Source organism: Poecilia reticulata, chromosome 11, assembly GCF_904066995.2.
Source record: "Poecilia reticulata chromosome 11, P_reticulata-male-v2, whole genome shotgun sequence".
Taxonomy (NCBI): Eukaryota; Metazoa; Chordata; class Actinopteri; order Cyprinodontiformes; family Poeciliidae; genus Poecilia; species Poecilia reticulata.
The window spans coordinates 26188484-26200556 of NC_088840.1; the positions used below are offsets into that span (position 1 = coordinate 26188484).

At 35.5% G+C, this 12073-nt stretch overlaps 3 protein-coding genes across 3 annotated transcripts in view; 2 read left to right on the forward strand and 1 right to left on the reverse strand.

Annotated features, from left to right (window-relative positions):
- Positions 1-3797, reverse strand: part of psmb12 (proteasome 20S subunit beta 12) — a 6208-nt gene extending 2411 nt beyond the window's left edge. The window contains 3 exon segments of the mRNA XM_081612427.1: positions 1093-1224; positions 3219-3289; positions 3725-3797. Coding sequence (XP_081468553.1) covers positions 1093-1224; positions 3219-3289; positions 3725-3772 — 251 coding nt within the window. The 5' untranslated portion in view covers positions 3773-3797.
- Positions 3798-4059: 262 nt separating this feature from the next.
- psmb13a (proteasome 20S subunit beta 13a) lies at positions 4060-6443 on the forward strand. Its single transcript, XM_081612397.1, has 7 exons — positions 4060-4243; positions 4900-4997; positions 5224-5364; positions 5476-5591; positions 5724-5782; positions 5919-6070; positions 6215-6443. The coding sequence occupies exons 1-7, from the start codon at positions 4076-4078 to the stop codon at positions 6324-6326; spliced, it is 846 nt and encodes a 281-aa protein (XP_081468523.1). The 5' UTR covers positions 4060-4075; the 3' UTR covers positions 6327-6443.
- A 294-nt stretch (positions 6444-6737) lies between these two features.
- psmb8a (proteasome 20S subunit beta 8A) lies at positions 6738-11252 on the forward strand. The gene is made up of 6 exons (XM_008422798.3): positions 6738-7133; positions 7403-7544; positions 8336-8447; positions 9628-9757; positions 10590-10794; positions 11154-11252. The coding sequence occupies exons 1-6, from the start codon at positions 6984-6986 to the stop codon at positions 11240-11242; spliced, it is 828 nt and encodes a 275-aa protein (XP_008421020.2). The 5' UTR covers positions 6738-6983; the 3' UTR covers positions 11243-11252.
- The last annotated feature ends 821 nt before the right edge of the window (positions 11253-12073 follow it).

A 12073-nucleotide genomic window follows, 5' to 3' on the forward strand; every position in this document is an offset into this window, starting at 1 on the left:
AGTTTTAAACATTTTGATAATTTGCTACAAGCAAATTACATTTATCCAAGTGAATATATTAAGTTTATTAAGTTGTCACATTAAATAAATGTAAATAAAGTAGGTTTGAGAAACTTAATTCGATTTAATTTAACTTAATTAAGTCCAACTTAATTTTTTTAAACTTGGACCTTCATTCTCTTTTTTCATGTTCATGGTGAATCATAAACTTTAAGTAATTCACTTTTAAACTGAATGACCTGAGGGTTAGGCTAGCACTATATAAGAATGAACATATAACACTGACTTTTGGATTTCTGTCAACGTTTTGTGTCAAATTTGTAATTTGACACAAAACAAATTACAAAATTGAGAGTCACAACTTGGTCTACTTTCCTTTGTAAACTAAAATACTGAAAGCAGGGCTATAATATCTGTATGAAATGACATCTAACATATGTAAGAAAGCCTTTCTTGTCATACGTTTGCTTAAAGAAATGTCACTGACATTTGAGGTTATATTGTCAATGTATTTAATGTCCAAATCAAATGAACAGGTGGTCTTGATAAACTTCACCCTACTGCCTTAGTAACTGCACAACTGTGACCTGAGTGTGTGTTTGTGTCAGTCTATCCATCCATCCATTTTCTTGCACCCTTTTTCCCTCAGTGGGGTCGGGAGGGGTGCTGGTGCCCATCTCCAGCCAACGTTTTGGGCGAGAGGCGGGGTACACCCTGGACAGGTCGCCAGTCTGTCGCAGGGCAACACAGAGACACACAGGACACACAACCATGCACACACACACTCACACCTAGGGGCAATTTGGAGAGGCCAATTAACCTGACAGTCATGTTTTTGGACTGTGGGAGGAAACCGGAGTACCCGGAGAAAACCCATGCATGCACAGGGAGAACATGCAAACTCCATGCAGAAAGACCCCAAGCCGGGAATCGAACCCAGAACCTTCTTGCTGCAAGGCAGCAGCTCTAACAACTGCGCCACTGTGCAGCCTGTGTCAGTCTAGTACAGATTAAATGGGAATATAGAACCAAATGATCTCAACATAAACAGCTACTGGACATAATAATGTAAATGTTTTTAAGTGTGAATACCTGTGGAAGGACAGGTGGGACTTTGCAGCCTTGGTGACGGCTTGAGCGTCTGCCAGTGAACCAGCGATGCAGCAGAAAATCCGGTCATGAACTTGAATGACCTTGTTGATGGTCTTAGAAGATACATATTCCCTAAATAAAGTCATGGGACAGAGATACCTTTCTTTTAGAATGAGGATAATACTTTTCTTAGATATGCAATGATAAAACTAATTAGAACAATGTGTTAACTATGGCAGTGTAAAACAGTTACGTCAGATTTCATCATTTTCCTCTTCATGTTTAGTTTCTGCGGATCTTTTAATTCAGTAAATTACGATAATTTATCCGTAAGGCCTTTGGGACAGCAACCATTAATCTTAAAAAACTTGATAAAATATTATTGAAAGCACAACATGAGAATGCACCTTGTTTCCACACTCAAGTCCAGCATTTTAATTCAAATATCGATTAACTTTCTGATGTATTATGTTTTTTATCAAGGTGTTTTACTTTCATGCCACTTTATTTCAGATGTAGGCACAGAAAAGCAAATTACTTCAGAAATGTGCCATACTTTACGATTTACAAATCTAGAAAAACAAACTATAGCAAAAGTAAGTTAACACTTTGTCATGAAAAAATACATCAAGATGATTAGGGGTGCACCGATTTCCTTAATTTTGGAAGATGGGACAATTTATACATGTGAAGCCGACCTCATCCACCGATCTTATCTAGCTTGGCAAAGGTCTAAGAATCAACCACTGTCCTCTTTTGCTTTCCAGTGAGAAAAGTTTTACTGACAGACCGGCCCACCAAGTTATATCTGCATGTTTACAATTAGCAACAGTGACCCCACTGTTGTTAATTCAACAACTTTATTGCTATATTGAGCAACATTTCAGACAAAAAAATTGGTATCGGCCAAAATCGGAATCGGCAGGTTAAGTTTTATAAAAGATCGGTAATCGGTGATCAGCCAGAAAACTGTAATCGGTGCAGCCCTAAAGATGATCCTTTGACAGGTCAGTCTGACATATAATAAAAGTATTATTTTAGGATCTGTTACTGCAGTGTGTTTTTCTTCAATCAGTGTCGATATTTGGAAATTGGAATATTTGATGTTGGAATATTTTTGTTTTACATATTTTTAATATTATTTTTTCATCTGTCTTAATTTGCCACTTTTTCTGGAATTAAACATATTTGAAAATCTAAACAAAAGTCCTGATAAGTAGTTTCTGGCAATAACAACATGCAAGGTGATATCTGTATTTTTTTTTCTGTAACTACGCCAACCTGTTCACTGTATGTTTCAAAATTTTTCTGCTCTAGGAATAACTTTGCAAAATATTTCTATAAAGATGTTAATACTATTGTCTGGCTGATATGGTACATCTGTACTGTACAGTACATCTGATAAAGTACAGCTGTACCATATCAGGTTTGATTAGCAAGTTGCTTCTGAAGTGAACAGTAAAATTAATCATGTATTCAACATTAAAGTTTACATCTTGCTGAGAGTGAAACTGGATTCCAGTTTGTCAGTTGAGGAAGATTTTTTTAATTTTATTTACTGAATGCCTTAATTTTAACCATAGACAGTTAAGAAATATGCAGGATCAAGGAATAATCAAATGAACTAAAAATGCTATAGTGTCAAATGTAAATATATTAATTGCAAATATTGTTTTAAGCTACCAGTTTAAAACAATCTCAATATAAATATGTTTTGCCAAAGACCTGACAGAGCAATAAACCGAAACATTTATTTTAAAGTTTTCTTTTATTGGCCATAGATAAAATGAACCTCATCTGTTTCTAGACCAGTGGTCCTCAAACTTAGTGCAGACCATCTATTCCTGTGTAACATGTGTCCCTGTTCCAGCACACCTGACTCAAATATTTACCTTCTCTACATCCCATGAAGTTTTAAATTCATTTATTGGAAAAGTGAGACAATAGAAAACCCAGAACCTGTCAAAAGATCCTGAATACTAGGATTGAAGATCACTGCTCTAGATATAGCAAGAGTTTGGGGATTTTTTTTTTCTCTATCTCTATCTAAATTTTGAGTTAACAGAATTAATAATGTATGTGTGTAAAACAGAAACATTCTTGTCATATCATCACAACATGCTTACCCTCCTATTGACGCTCTGGAATCTGACCCAATCACAACTCCTCCATCAAAGACTGCAGCCAGGATGGTGGTCTGAGGAAAGAAAAGCAGGAAAAATGGTGATAATAGTATGTTTTTAACCAATATATGAATAATAAGTAAATGATTTATGATAAAGGGGCAGTTTCTCCCTGCTGAAACAGATTTAAAGACTATTTTTCCTTTGTGAAGCAACATACGTGTGCGAGGAATTCTGGGACTTGGAGTTTTGACTTTGAATACTTTAAAATAGGAGAGAAACTAAAACCCAAATTGAAGCCATGTCTTTTATTTTACAAAAAGCACAAGAAAACGGCCAGGCGTTTACTTGTTCAGGTTAATAAATACATTTTGAATGGATACGTGTCACGTTGTTTTAGGTGAGCTGTTCCTCAGTCTGTTTCCCTGTTCGCATGTAAACAGGTTACTGGTCATCCTTAACAATATCCTGCATCAGCTATAAAAGTTAACTTATCCGGATTTACTCACCCCTGTGCTGACTCCTTTGACTTTTGAGTCCGTGTAGTGTTTCTCCATTTTCTCTGTAAAATCGAAAGCAAAGAAAAAGTCTGAACGCTCAGAACAGCGACCTCAGGCGCACCGAGACTCGCAGCGAAGCCGCAGAAATATCAGCTATGGCGCTATCAACTGTCCTCGAAACTCCCGGAACTGGGTTTAATTTTCAAAACACAGCGAGGTATGGCCTTTATTTGTCTTTAGCGTATTTTATAATGCAATTTTTAAAATAAAATAAAAAGTAACCTGGGTGTTCTGGGCTTTCATCGGTATCAAAAGTGAAACTAACTTTTTCCTTATTTATTAGATTGACAACAACAATAGATGGCGTGTACACTTCTATGTTCTGGTTATAAATGGTCACAATCTACTACCACTAACTTGCTTCCTCCGTTTTTCTCCAGAAATGCTGCGTTAGAGGGTCTCTTTGAAGGAGGACAGACACCAAAACCTCTGAAAACTGGAACTACGATAGCAGGAGTTGTGTTTAAGGTGGGCGACGTAGTTTAAACTGCAGCAGTAAATGATCAAAAATACAATTTTGTTAGAGACTATTTATTGAGTCATTATGAGAACCTGATTAATTACAAAGTAAATCCCTCACATTTCAGCACCCCAACATTTAACCTCTATGACCCAAGAACATCTGAGGGTGGCGTCCTTTAGCATCTTTCTACCAAGTTGATATCTGTAGCTGTGTGAGTTCAGGTTTTTAATGTAATCAGAATCAGTCAGATTGATATCGGGTTAATTTGAGCAAATTTTGTTCTGTCTTATGAGATATTTCCAAACTTTCCAAATCAGATAATATAGCTAATAATTTACTCATATCACACCCTAGAACATGGAGAAATGTTTTTTTTTATAAAATAAAAGTACAACTTTGTTTCTGCACTGTAAAATGTGTATATATTAAGAAAGTCTTATCTTTCCACTTTTGTCCTTTGCAATGCAGTTTTCTGATAATTAACTCGTGCATAGTTTTAATTAAACTAAAACATCTTAACTTTCTCTTAACCATTTAAATTGTTGAGTTCTGTGAAACCGTTTTTCATATTAAAGTTTTTTTTTACTGTACTAACTCGTCTAAACATAGATGTAATCCAGGTATTTGAGTACTAATATCCCATCTGTCTCTGCTCCTGTAGGATGGAGTTGTCCTGGGAGCTGACACAAGAGCCACATCCAGCGAAGTGGTGGCTGACAAGATGTGTGCCAAGATTCATTATATTTCCCCAAATATATAGTAAGTTTCAGGAATTTTCCACAACAAACAATGAGAAGAAAAAAGAGGTAAAGCAGATGCCCCATTTAAAGAGGCAGTTGTTCAAGGTTTCTTTCTGACCTTGGGACATTTCCCCACTTCTCTCTCTGGCTATTTCCTGTCTAATTACTGTCAAAAATGGCCGTTATTGCTAGATACTTAATTTCTCTCATTGTGTGTGTCATAATCCTTGATTTCTCTCTTTTAGTTGTTGTGGAGCAGGAACAGCAGCAGACACAGAGAAAACCACAGATCTTCTGTCATCCAACCTCTCCATCTTCTCACTGAACAGCGGGAGAAACCCTCGTGTTGTAATGGCTGTGAACATCCTGCAGGATATGTTGTACAGGTTCGTGAAAAGCACATGGTGTACATGAATGAGATGGTAAATTGAGATCCTCTTTGCTAAAAAATATCCACATATTGTCAGTCAGTTTCACATTTTGTGTCTTGTCCTCAGGTATCACGGTCAGATTGGTGCCAACCTGATACTGGGAGGAGTGGACTGTACTGGGAACCATCTATACACTGTGGGTCCATATGGAGATGTAAATAAGGTCCCTTACCTTGCAATGGGTAAGTAATGTGACTCAGCACAAATAATAATATATATATTTTTCAAGATATTTGGGAATACAATATGTTTCAATTCACAGATGTTTATTTCTTAGTGATGTTGAGTACGGAGACTTTCCTTTCCATCCACAGGTTCCGGTGACCTACCTGCTCTTGGCATTTTAGAAGATGGGTTCAAACATAATCTAGAGGTATAACACTTGCCAGTATATGGAGAGCTTTTGAGAGTATTGCTGTTTGATTTTAAAATCAAACAAATAATCACTGTGACCTTTCAACCTCTGTTTGTTTGTTATTTTCTGTCTTTCTCTTGATTTTCTGCCTCAGCTGGAGGAGGCGAAGGAGTTGGTGCGAGCGTCCATCCACGCTGGCATCATGAGTGACCTGGGCTCAGGCAACAACATCGACATCTGTGTCATCACCAAGGAGGGCGTGGACTACATCAGACCCTACCAGGAGTCAGAGTACAAGGATAAGAGGTGTGTAGTGCTAGAGATGAGAAATCATGTTTAACTTTAGTTGACATCCAGGATGATCTGTAGAAAAGAAGGAAGAAAAGTTTGTACATAGGCGTTATTATGAGTTATAGCAATTAAAGCCATTTCTCCTGTTCTTTCTTGTAGGAATATTAAATATCGATATCGCCCGGGCACAACTCCAGTCCTGACAGAAAAGGTTGTCTCCTTGAAGCTTGAAGTTGTTCAAGAAGCAGTGCAGCAGATGGACACTGCCTAAACTACACAACTAACAAAAAAAAAAAAAATTTATACAGCATAAATAATAATTTTCAATATCATTCTAGTTTGCATTCTGCTGCTGAACATTTTCAATAAATTGTTTTTAAAACAGTAACATTGACTATTGTCCTGCTATTTAAATTTTATGATCTAAACTACTTAACAGTCATATTTTCACTTTAGCAGTATATATGTTAGTATTTTGATGCATGGTGAGATAATTTGCTGCTTTTACATTTTTGACATAAATCACTTGCTGAATCTCAGTCCAGGTTTCTTCCCAAAACCTCAGTGTTGCATTTCCTCATAGTGACTGATTGTGAAATAAAATGAAGCTCTGCTATTGGCTGATATTTTCCAAGCCTATTTTTTTATTTCGGTGATTATTGACACAACATATTATTAAATAAACTCAATCGGGGAGTAAAGATCTCTTTTTGTTGCTTGTAAATGGGGTGTTTTTGATGAGAAAAGCTAGAAAAAGGGACTGCAAAGAAAAAAACAGCTTTTTTCAAATTCTTTCACTTTCAGTTTCTTTGTCACGTACAAGGAAATCATTGATCAGCTTCGCCAAACGCTTTCTGGTTTCTAGAGCGTTTGTAGGAATTATATCAGACAGCTATCATATTAAATAAGGTCTGATATTTACGACACAATGGCACTTTTTGAAGTGAGCGGTTTTAAGCCTTATTCTGAAGTCCGTGCGCAGATTCTTCCGTTCGGTCAGACTCGGCTTGTGGACCGACCGAACCACTACACCTTCAACACCAAAACCCAGGAGTTTGCTGTCCCTCTGGGTGAGGACGTGAGTATAACTTCAACTATTTATAAAAGAAAAAAAAGTTACACGACACCTAAGCAAAGCGTCAGATTTGATGGTAACCGAGTTATTTCATGCTTCTCTTGTTTTTAACTTGAAGTTACGTGTATACGAAAATGTAATACATGTTTCTTAATTGCAAGTAAAATTATACTTTGTTATGAAAGCAACACTCTTTACATATTATCGTATGACTTATTTAGTTGCGTTGTTTCGCGTCGTGCATCTCGTTGATTTGATCCTTCTTGTTGCAGCCCTCAGGGTTTCTGAAGTCCTGTAACCATGACGGAGGAGTTTGCATTGACCTGAACCATGGTACCACCACTTTGGCTTTCAAGTTCAGGCATGGAGTCATCGTGGCCGTGGACTCCAGAGCTTCAGCTGGGAACTACCTGGGTAATATTAATGACTGCTCTCACATTGAAATAATAATTAAAAAAAAATCAACCAGGAAGAGAACAAATAAAATGCAAGAGAAAGAATAAGCAATTATAATTACTTGTGGCATCAATACCTAAAATATTTAATGTCTGGGCTTTAAGGTAATGCAAATGCTATATGGATTTGTGAATTAAGTGGGTTGTTTTAGAATCTCATTCAAAATAACTCCACCTTTTATGAACTTTTAGCTCATGAAGATGTGCTGAAACTTGTCAAAATTGTGTCAAAATTAAAGCATTTGTCTCAATTTATTTACCTTTAAAACTTTCAATATTCTTCATCATCAGTATAACCTTTTGCACATCACTATTCTCTATCTTTTATTCTTTTATCTAAACAACAAACTGATAATTAGTTTTCTTTAATTTCCATTTGTCTTAATTTTGTTCTGATTAGACAATCAAACATATTTATTTTCAATTTAAATGTTTCACCAACAAGGATTTTATTTTTGTTGCTATTAATTGGATGCAGAAAAGACCAAACTTGTGAGAAACATAGAAAATATGTCTTACTTAATCTATAAAAATGTGTATATAGAAAAAAGTTGTGCACAATGTAAAATCTAGGCTTTTCTTTTGCTTAATCCTCTAATAAAGAGAAACAACACATTTAATAACATTGAAAAAAAAAAGCTATTTCAACTGTGAAACAGTTGATATCAAATGTAATCGATCACAACAGAACGTTTGTCTTTATGTTTTGAGTACGAGGGGTTAAATCTTGTGTGTATATTTATTCTGCAGCATCAAAGGATGCCAACAAGGTCATAGAGATCAACTCATACCTACTGGGAACCATGTCTGGTAGCGCTGCTGACTGCCAGTACTGGGAAAGGCTACTGGCCAAAGAATGCAGGTAAACCAAGTTTTCTTTGTGTTTTAGAACTTTAATGATTTAATTTGGCACTTTAGTTACATACCATTTGCATAAATTTAAAAATCAAAAGAACTGCTGGCATTGAGTAGAAATTGGTCAATCCCATCCAATTTGATTCAAATTAAAAATAATTTACCTTCAAGCTATGGAAACACCTCTAGACCAAACCTTTGAGTGCAATACTAAAATTAACTGAAATTTTCCTGCTTAAGAGAATTTCAGAAATCCTGCATTTATGTACTTATGAAAGAATTTAATAAGGCTTTAGTGTATTTATAATTATTCAACAATTAAAAATATGTTTTTAACTCTTAACAAAGGATACCTTGGTAGGACACACACAGCGCTAAGGGCCCAATTTTTGCATATATGTTTAATGAAATGAAACAAGACTAGCTTTACTCATATTTGTTTTACAGCAACATTTGATCATGCCATACTTTTAAATACAGTTAACTTTATGCACCAAGCAATTTTTTGGGACGTTTGAATTTATTTTTTGATGGAATAATTAATATCAATTTATTTGTATGGTCAATATCTTTTCAGATTCAGAGATTCTCAAAACTGTTTTTAGATTCTTTACTATTAGTGAAATTAAAATGGAAAGAGCACCAGACATTTGCAAAAAAATCTATATACACCGTATGACAACTGTGCTACTAAAAGGCAACAATGTTAATAGGTAAATATTAATATGTATTGTTAAAATAAATAAAATCTTGTAAAATGTAAAGTGTCAGGTTTTGTGGCAAAGATACAGAGCCAATGCAGAGAGAGTCACTGATGAGAGACATTAAAAAAATCTAAACCAAATCTAAATATATATCAAGGGGAACACAACATTAAACTATGACAAGAAATCAAACAGGACTAATATGGCAGATACTACAAAGCTATAACTACACATTTAGATTGATTACTAATAAATTTATAGATTTACACTTTTGATCATCCTGATGATCAAAAGCACTGAAACAAGTGCATAAGGTTTAATGCATTTTAATGTAGTTGTGCTGTAGTTCTATTATAAGCATTGCCGTAAGTCATAGTGATTGTGGCACTCGTGGCAATTTTTTTTTTTGTATTTGTTAATTACCAGTTGTCGTGCAATAAACCTACTTGCTATGCTTGTTGAATGATCAATTTTACTTTGTAGACTGTACAGGCTGAGAAACGGTCACAGGATTTCTGTGGCTGCTGCATCAAAGCTGCTGTCAAACATGATGTTGGGCTACAGAGGCATGGGCCTCTCCATGGGAAGCATGATCTGTGGATGGGACAAACAGGTGAGATTGTGTTTTTTGGAGAAGTTGAAGTCTTTTCTTTTGTATTTGGATCTTGGTGGTAGACAGTGATTTTGTTTCATTACTATGATATCAGAAATGTCCTAACAAATGTAGCATAAATTAAGGATTATATTGCAAAATATTGCATGTGCTCCAGTACAGGAAGTTTTGCTTTACAAAACTCACAGTAAAATTATTGGGAAAAATTTGCTAAACAGAATAATGTAAGAGTTTAAAATTGTTTCATGATTAGCATGATTAGTTCCAAAATGTTACCAGCAATTCTGATGCACATAACCGAAATTGGGTCTGAACAGAGGAAGTCAATTTACTAATGGTGATAGAGAAATACATTTGTACTGCTAACAAGAATTCATCTTAAACAATACAACTGTCAACTGACAGTTTGCAACAGACTAGCAATTTTTTCAAATGTACATTTTTAAACAAGACAGTAATCAGTCCTCTTAAAATGATCAGAAAAACAAGGTAAGGTAAGATAAGTTTATGAATATATCACATTTTATGCAAAAAGGCAATTCAAAGTGCTGTCTTGTCCTGTCAAAATCTGTCTTAGTTGTCACCCAGTCTGATTACCTAGACCTCATGGTTGGGAATTTGGTTGTGTGAATGGCTTCACACCAAATAATCTGTTTATTTAAATGTTCAGTGGGTGGGCATATGAGTATCAAATTATGCTATTTAGTCATGATTGAAGAAGGCTACATTTGTTACCTATAAAGGTAACTTACTTGTCAAAGTCAGTATTGTGTCATTTTTTGTAATGAAGATGAAACTAGGATTATAAACCAAGTACCATTGTGTTCTCCAGGGCCCAGGTCTGTACTACGTGGATAACAATGGGACTCGTTTTTCTGGGCACATGTTCTCCACTGGATGTGGGAACAGCTATGCTTATGGAGTGGTGGACAGTGGCTACAGAGAGGACATGACAGTGGAGGAGGCGTATGAACTCGGCCGCCGAGGCATTACTCACGCTACACACAGAGACGCTTACTCTGGAGGGGTAGTCAACAGTGAGTACATATTAATAATGAACTTTCGTTGTTTAATTGTTTTAAATTGAAAGGGAAATGGTTACATATCAATTTATAACTTTGGAGAAACATATTTTGAAGCACGTCACATCTTATAACTGTAACCTGAGGTGCTTCATACAAAATAAAAACACAGAACCAGTATTGCTAAAAAATAGCAAAAGCAACTTTAGAGACAGGTGAAATACAAAAGAATTTTAAAAAATCCAGTTCTCATTTAATCCTATCCACCAAAAGAACATGAAATGATACAGACCCCCAAATATAATCAAGGAATACAATTTATGCCTAAATGCTAATGCATTTGCTAATCTAATTGTTATTTGTTGTTTGTCTAGTGTACCACATGCGAGAGGATGGCTGGATAAAGGTCTGCCAGGATGACGTGTCTGAGTTGATTCATCGCTACAAAGAAGGAATGTTCTAAATTCCTTCATCAAATTCTAAACATCATCAACACGGAACATGGAGTGGTCTCAGAAACTAAAGTGCTCTGTGTTTTATTCATATCCAGTTGCTAAAGGATGTGTCTAATGAACATAATTAAAATTTGTCAGTGATAATAAAATGCTACATAAGACAATATGGAGTCAATATCTCTTAAATGTTTGAAATTCATGAATTATTTATATATATGGCAGAAAGCAAGGGGGCAAGAGTTAGCAGCGTGTACACCAGAAGATTGACAACGATAAGACCATTTGGCTCTTATTGTTTCTGACCAAGTTGTGTATTTCTGTGGTTAGCACTTGGAGAAGGCAGAGGAGTTTTATTTTAATGTTTTTTCATAAAAATCTGTCTCACTATTCCAAAAATCACTTTAGGAGCAATCTTAAGGCTTGAGGTAGTTTTGTGAATAACTAATGTTACTGAGGAAAATTGTAAGAATAATCTTAGAATTTAACACATTCTAAGAAATTTCCTAAAATTACGTAACTAGGAACTACTTTTAGTCTAAGGAGTTTTTGTGAATGTTGGCCCATAACAGGACAAGCTGTTCTCCTGGGGGGTGAGTCTTGTGGTTCCAGAGAGAAGTAGCTCAGAGGTGCAGGTTGCCTGCTGGACAGAAAAACTGCATGAATATATGGAAGATTTTGAGAGAAGAATTTGTAAGTCCCACTTTTTTGTGTATGGATCCTTTTCTATTTTACTGCTTAGAAAATGCCTGGATCTCTGGATCTATCCAAAGGCAGCCAAGTTAAATCATGTGGAATGAGTCTTTATTCAAATATTTAAAACTTAGATATTAAAATTAAAT

Coding starts and splice junctions, on each gene's coding strand:
- psmb13a (XM_081612397.1), top strand. CDS start 4,076: ATGGCGTGTACACTTCTATGTTCTGGTTATAAATGGTCACAATCTACT. Junction 5,365..5,475: donor CTGCAGGATATGTTGTACAG/GTTCGTGAAAAG, acceptor TCTTGTCCTCAG/GTATCACGGTCAGATTGGTG. Junction 5,592..5,723: donor GGTCCCTTACCTTGCAATGG/GTAAGTAATGTG, acceptor TTCCATCCACAG/GTTCCGGTGACCTACCTGCT.
- psmb8a (XM_008422798.3), top strand. CDS start 6,984: ATGGCACTTTTTGAAGTGAGCGGTTTTAAGCCTTATTCTGAAGTCCGT. Junction 7,545..8,335: donor TTCAGCTGGGAACTACCTGG/GTAATATTAATG, acceptor TTTATTCTGCAG/CATCAAAGGATGCCAACAAG. Junction 9,758..10,589: donor TCTGTGGATGGGACAAACAG/GTGAGATTGTGT, acceptor TGTGTTCTCCAG/GGCCCAGGTCTGTACTACGT.